A 7,449-nucleotide genomic window follows, 5' to 3' on the forward strand; every position below is an offset into this window, starting at 1 on the left:
AATATCAATACTTATCCCAGAAATGAAGAGTACACTCTTAGGTATCACTCTTCATCCTTGCAAAACTGTGGTTTTCTTCCCAAACTAATGCTTTTCATCCCTACAAATAGCAATTTCTCCCTAAATTACTGGTTTTCATCCCCAAAAGAAGACACATTCTCTTTAAAATGATGCTTTGTAACAAATTATGACTCACTGATTCCAGAATATCTCTCTTCCCCTACAAAATAATGACATTAACATAAGAATTATCCATTTCTGGCAAATTTCCGATGTATTTCACACTAATATCAAGAATTACACCAGAAAAAAATGTGTTCTCTCTTAGGTATCACTCTTGAATCTTGCAAAAAATTCATTTTCTTACCAATACAAAGCTTGTCATCATTACAAGTAGCATTTTCTACCCAAAAAAGTGGTTTTCATCCCCAATAGAAATCGTTTTCTCTACAAATGGTCCCATGTAGCAACATATGAAACACTGTTATTGGAATACCTCTTTCCCTCTTCAAAATAAGGACATTTCCAACAGAAATATCCTTTTCTGACAGAGTTTAGAAAAATTTCACAGGAATATCAATACTTATACCAGAAATAAAAAGGTCTCTCTTAGGTATCACTCTTTACCCTTGCAAAAATATGGTTTCCTTACCCAAATAATGTTTTTCATCTCTACAAACAGCATTTTCTAAACATAAAGGTGGTTTTCATCACCAAAAGAAATCGATTTCTTTACAAAATTAGCGTTTGTAGCCAAATATGACACATTGTTTAAAGAATAACTCTTTTCATCTAAAAAAGAATGACATTCCCAACAGAAATATCCATTTCTGACAGATTTTAGAAGTAGGTCACATGAATATCAATACTTATCCCTGAAATGAAATGTACACTCTTAGGTATCTCTTTTCATCGTTGCAAAACTATGGTTTTCTTCCCAAACTAATGCTTTTCATCACTACAAATAGCAATTTCTCCCTAAATTGCTGGTTTTCATCCCCAAAAGAAGACACATTCTCTTTAAAATGATGCTTTGTAACAAATGATGACTCACTGATTCCAGAATATCTGTCTTCTCCTACAAAATAATGACATTAACATAAGAATTATCCATTTCAGACAAATTTCCGATGTATTTCACACTAATATCAAGAATTACACCAGAAAAAAATGTGTTCTCTCTTAGGTATCACTCTTGAATCTTGCAAAAATCTCATTTTCTTACCAATACAAAGCTTTTCATCATTACAAGTAGCATTTTTTACCAGAAAAATTGGTTTTCATCCCCAATAGAAATCGTTTTCACTGCAAATGTTCCCCTGTAGCAACATATGACACACTGTTATTGGAATACCTCTTTCCCTCTTCAAAATAAGGACATTTCCAACAGAAATATCCATTTCTGACAGATTTTAGAAGTAGGTCACATGAATATCAATACTTATCCCTGAAATGAAAAGTACACTCTTAGGTATCACTCTTCATCCTTGCAAAACTGTGGTTTTCTTCCCAAACTAATGCTTTTCATCCCTACAAATAGCAATTTCTCCCTAAATTACTGGTTTTCATCCCCAAAAGAAGACATTTTCTCTTTAAAATGATGCTTTGTAACAAATGATGACTCACTGATTCCAGAATCTCTCTTCCCCTACAAAATAATGACATTAACATAAGAATTATCCATTTCAGACAAATTTCCGATGTATTTCACACTAATATCAGGACTTACACAAGAAAATATTTTGTTCTGTAGTAGGTATCAATCTTGAATCTTGCAAAAAATTCATTTTCTTAGCAATACAAAGCTTGCCATCATTACAAGTAGTATTTTCTACCTAAAAAATTGGTTTTCATTCTCAATAGAAATCGTTTTCTCTACAAATGGTCCCCTGTAGCAACATATGAAACACTCTTACTGGAATACCTCTTTCCCTCTTCAAAATAAGGACATTTCCAACAGAAATATCGATTTCTGACAAATTTTAGAAGAATGGCACACAAATATCAGTACCTATTCCAGAAATAAAAAGTTCTCTCCTAAGAATCATTGTTATCCTTGCAAAAACATGGTTTTCTCACCAAAATTATGCTTTTTATCCCTTTAAAATAGCGTTGTCTCCCAGAAATGCTGGTTTTCATCCCCAGAAGAAGACATTTTCTCTACAAATTTAAGCTTTTTAGCAAAATAGGACACATTGCTTCCAGAATACCTTTTCTCTTCTACCAACTGAGGACATTACTAACAGAAACACCTTTTCTCCTCTACAAAATAAGGACATTTCCAACAGATATATCCTTTTCTGACAGATTTTAGAAAAATTTCACAGGAATATCAATACTTATACCAGAAATAAAAAGGTCTCTCTTAGGTATCACTCTTTACCCTTGCAAAAATATGCTTTTCTTACCAAAATAAAGTTTTTCATCTCTACAAACAGCATTTTCTAGACATAAAGGTGGTTTTCATCACCAAAAGAAATCGTTTTCTCTTCAAAATTAGCGTTTGTAGCCAAATATGACACATTGTTTCCAGAATAACTCTTTTCATCTAAAAAAGAATGACATTTCCAACAGATACATCCTTTTCTGACAGATTTTAGAAAAATTTCACATTAATATCAATACTTATACCAGAAATAAAAAGGTCTCTCTTAGCTATCACTCTTTACCCTTGCAACAATATGCTTTTCTTACCCAAATAATGTTTTTCATGTCTTTAAACAGCATTTTCTAGGCATAAAGGTGGTTTTCATCACCAAAAGAAATCGATTTCTCTTCAAAATTAGCGTTTGTAGCCAAATATGACACATTTTTTTCAGAATAACTCTTTTCATCCAAAAAAGAATGACATTTCCAACAGAAATATCCATTTCTGTCAGATTTTAGAAGTAGGTCACATGAATATCAATACTTATCCCAGAAATGAAATGTACACTGTTGTATTAGGCGAAGTACGACCCTCGGGATGTAACGTGATAGGCCTTCCCCTGCTGGGTCATGCACATGTATAAAAGATAAGGATGAAACTGGATACCTATATAAGGGACCCTCACATTCCAATAAACGCCATTTTACCGCTGACCATATTGGTGTAACAAGCAGCTGTGACTTGGTCGGGGCCGTCGATACACATTCACAAAGGGACTTGACTTTCCAGGTTACCAGATCGAGGTAACAATTGGTGCCCCGTGTGAGGCAAAGTCCTGGAGGTGAGTGTGCGACGGCTAAAACCGCGCTGACGGACGCGGTATCCACGGTTCGAGCCCGTGGAAGCACTCTCGGTGGGGTGCAAAGGGGAATGCAGCGCTGCGCCTATCCTACGGCCGATAGTTCGTAGAAGACCAGGAAGACTTCAGGTCTCTGGGTAAATGGATTCCGTCTTTAGAGTAGTATTGCAACTTTGTAAAACCTATTGTGGTAAGAATGCTCCTTCTAAGAAGGATATTGCCGCTGTTGCCTCTTGCTTGGAGTCGGCGTGGCTTTTACCCTCCCCTGGCGTTTTGCTCGATTCGGGGCGGTGGGACTCTTTCAGTGAGGCCCTGCTCCAGAGAGCCACCCACGAGCATAAAGCGGAAGAATTAAAAACCTGGGGTTTGGTCCTAGGTGCGCTTAAAGCGGCTAGGGAGGAGAAGCAAGTCCAGGCCATCGCGAAAGGGGTCTTTGGTCTGGATTCCGGGACGTCCGGGGTCTCGGGGGGTGCGGGGGATCTGCTTTCTTGCAGTGACTCCGGATCCAAGATGGCGTCGGCCACGCCGGCTGATTCCAAGATGGCCATGGCCGCGCTCGAAACAACTCCGGAAAAGAAGGCGGAAGCTGAGTCATCGAAGGAGGCGCCACCATCATATCCCCGCCTTTACCCCTCTTTGCAGAGCTTTCACTCACCCGAAGGGGGCGGTTCTTGTCCGGAGGGGGGAGGGTTTATGGAGGCGGCGCGCCGTGGAGGCGTGGGCTCGCCCTCATACCCGCCCCCCTCAGAGGAGGGATCGTGTTCCAAAAAGGGGGAGGAACGGAAGGCTTTGCCCAGCCCCACAGTATCGGGTTCGCCTCCATGGAGGGAGGAGTTGTGGGGGGAGCAAGAGTTATCACGCAGGCCCACTAATTGGGCTGACATCCAGGAATCAATGCGTGAGTCGGGACTCAAGGAGCGAGATCATGCAGTGTTCCCGATTGTCGTCAGACAGGAGGGACCGGTTTGGGTACCTTTGGAAGCAAAAGCAGTTACTCGGTTTGCAGAAGCGATTGAGAAAAAGGGGCTGAGATCTCCGATGACACTAAGTGCTTTTGAGGCACTCATTGCCCCAGGTCCCCTACTCCCGTATGACATTGAGAGTCTAATGAGAGTCGTTCTCGAGCCAGTTCAGTTTACTTTGTGGAGGGAGGAGTGGATGATACAACTTAAAGCTATTGTAGCTGAGGCTGGACGTGATGCTCAACACCCTGCTAGTGGGAGGGAGGGGGAACCGAGAACTGATATAATGAGGCTTTCGGGAGTAACTGCGGAAATGGCTGGGTCCCCAGAGAGACAGCTTAGGCTCCTGCGCCCAGGGGAATTGCTTTCCACTACAGGGGCGGCTGCTACTGCCTTTAGAAACTTTATAAGAAAGGCAGAGCCTGCAGCCCCGTGGTCAGAGATTGCTCAGGGTCCCTCAGAGTCATTCTCTGATTTTGCTAATCGATTGATACGAGCAGTAGAAGGATCAGATCTACCTAAGGACGCGCAAGCTTCTGTTTTAAAGGATTGCCTGAAGCAGAAGGCTCACAAAAATGTTAGGGACATCATTCGAGCTGCCCCTGACGATCTTGAGACTCCGGGTGAAATTATTAAGTATGTTCTGGACAAACAACAGACAACACCGCTGTCTAATGAGGGTGTGCCTAACACTGAGATCGCTTTCTTGCTGGAGGAGGCTCTGGTCTCCCGATCTGCATCTGTGGCCATTCTTCATGTCCGCAGTCATTCGGAGGTTCCAGGGTTCTTTACAGCTGGAAATGCGGTGGCTGACCGGGTAGCAGGTGGACAGGTGCTTACACTTCAAAAGGCACGTGACTTACACTCCTCTCTGCACATTGGAGCACGAGCTTTGTCACGAGCATGTTCCATTCCTCTATCCGCAGCTCGAGAAGTGGTTCAAACATGCCCGCACTGTAATTCAGCACCTGCGTTGGGGGCGGGAGTTAACCCTCGGGGGCTCTCTCCTCTAGATATCTGGCAGACTGACTTCACTTTAGAACAACGTATGGCTCCAAAGCAATGGTTGGCGGTCACCGTGGACACATCATCGACGATCATCATTGCCACCCAACACACGCGTGCTAACTCTCCTGCTGCTCAGCAACATTGGGCCACTGCCATCGCGGTCCTGGGGGTGCCGCGACACATCAAAACAGACAATGGCTCGTGTTTCATCTCGCGGTCTACACAAGATTGGCTTGAACGGTGGGGAATATCTCACTCTACAGGCATCCCTGGGAATTCCCAGGGACAAGCAATTGTGGAGAGGGCCAACCGCCTCCTGAAGGATAAGATACGTGTCCTTGGGGAGGGGGAGGGTCACAGAGGTAGGATCCCAATAGCCCAACAGGCAGAAGTATTGGCCCGAGCACTTTATGCAATCAATCATTTTGAACGAGGAGAGAGTAAGCACACCCCAATACAGAAACACTGGCAACCAAGAATCATTGACGAGGGGCCACCAGTAAAGATAAGATGGGATGATGGTACCTGGGAATCAGGGTGGTCTGTTTTAGTTTGGGGCAGAGGTTATGCTGCAGTAAAGGACAGAGAATCGGGAAAAATTTTATGGGTTCCGTCGAGAAAAATAAAACCTGATACAGCGATCGCCCAAAAGGATGTTCTGGGAGAAACAGAAAACTAATCGAAAAACTGAGTACTTTCCTTCTAGGTACGGTTGGTGGGAGCCCGCCAGCTGCATCCGTGAAACGACCCCACAGGAAAAAGAAAAGGGACGAATGAAGAACAGCTGTCAGTACTCACGAGAAGGACATCTGTTACATTATTGACTGTGTGCCTTTGTGTGATTGTTATAAGGGGATGAGGTTCGTTTGTGGGGTTCTACAGCCAGATTTTTTTGCATTTATTTTAGCTCTAGGAGTAGTTGTAGTCTATGCTTTTAGAGAAATTGAGAGGCTGGTATGCTGGCATGCTGGTCTGTTAAGCTAATGCCACCACAGTGTTCCTATCATTTTAGTCTTTTAGTTTTAAGAATTTGTTTACCTTGTTTGTTTCAATGTATTCAGGGTTGTTTACAGCGCATGATAATGAGCTGCATAAGCCCAAGATGCCTTGAAAATACTAACTAAAGAACCACTAACATTATTATACACTGCACCACATACCTTTGCATGTTTACGTCACTTTTTAAATAACTCACCACAAAATTTATATATGAAAACTAACACTTTTATATGTTAGGGATAGTTTTAGCGGTCGCGTGTTACGGGTCTTGGTTTTATTGGGCATGGGGAACGGGAGATGTTGTATTAGGCGAAGTACGACCCTCGGGATGTAACGTGATAGGCCTTCCCCTGCTGGGTCATGCAAATGTATAAAAGATAAGGATGAAACTGGATACCTATATAAGGGACCCTCACATTCCAATAAATGCCATTTTACCGCTGACCATATTGGTGTAACAAGCAGCTGTGACTTGGTCGGGGCCGTCGATACACATTCAGAAAGGGACTTGACTTTCCAGGTTACCAGATCGAGGTAACAGTACACTCTTAGGTATCACTCTTCATCCTTGCAAAACTATGGTTTTCTTCCCAAACTAATGCTTTTCATCCCTACAAATAGCAATTTCTCCCTAAATTACTGGTTTTCATCCCCAAAAGAAGACACATTCTCTTTAAAATGATGCTTTGTAACAAATTATGACCCACTGATTCCAGAATATCTCTCTTCCCCTACAAAATAAAGACATTAACATAAGAATTATCCATTTCTGGCAAATTTCCGATGTATTTCACACTAATATCAAGACTTACACCAGAGAAAAATGTGTTCTCTCTTAGGTATCACTCTTGAATCTTGCAAAAAATTCATTTTCTTACCAATACAAAGCTTTTCATCATTACAAGTAGCATTTTCTACCCAAAAAAGTGGTTTTCATCCCCAATAGAAATCGTTTTCTCTACAAATGGTCCCGTGTAGCAACATATGAAACACTGTTATTGGAATACCTCTTTCCCTCTTCAAAATAAGGACATTTCCAACAGAAATATCGATTTCTGACAAATTTTAGAAGAATGGCACACAAATATCAGTACCTATCCCAGAAATAAAAAGTTCTCTCCTAAGAATCATTCTTTATCCTTGCAAAAACATGGTTTTCTCACCAAAATTATGCTTTTTATCCCTTTAAAATAGCGCTGTTTCCCAGAAATTCTGGTTTTCATCCCCAGAAGAAGACATTTTCTCTACAAAAT

General features: G+C 41.6%; 1 protein-coding gene across 1 annotated transcript; it reads left to right on the forward strand.

The window, feature by feature from the left end:
• The first annotated feature begins 3,584 nt into the window (after positions 1 to 3,584).
• Positions 3,585 to 6,504, forward strand: LOC146761823 (uncharacterized). The gene has a single exon (XM_085539843.1). It carries the CDS (start codon positions 3,738 to 3,740, stop codon positions 5,874 to 5,876), a length of 2,139 nt encoding a protein of 712 aa, XP_085395969.1. The 5' UTR covers positions 3,585 to 3,737; the 3' UTR covers positions 5,877 to 6,504.
• Positions 6,505 to 7,449: the final 945 nt, after the last annotated feature.

Source organism: Coturnix japonica, chromosome 2 (assembly GCF_054131305.1).
Source record: "Coturnix japonica strain WE chromosome 2, WE-NBRP24, whole genome shotgun sequence".
NCBI classification, from domain to species: Eukaryota; Metazoa; Chordata; class Aves; order Galliformes; family Phasianidae; genus Coturnix; species Coturnix japonica.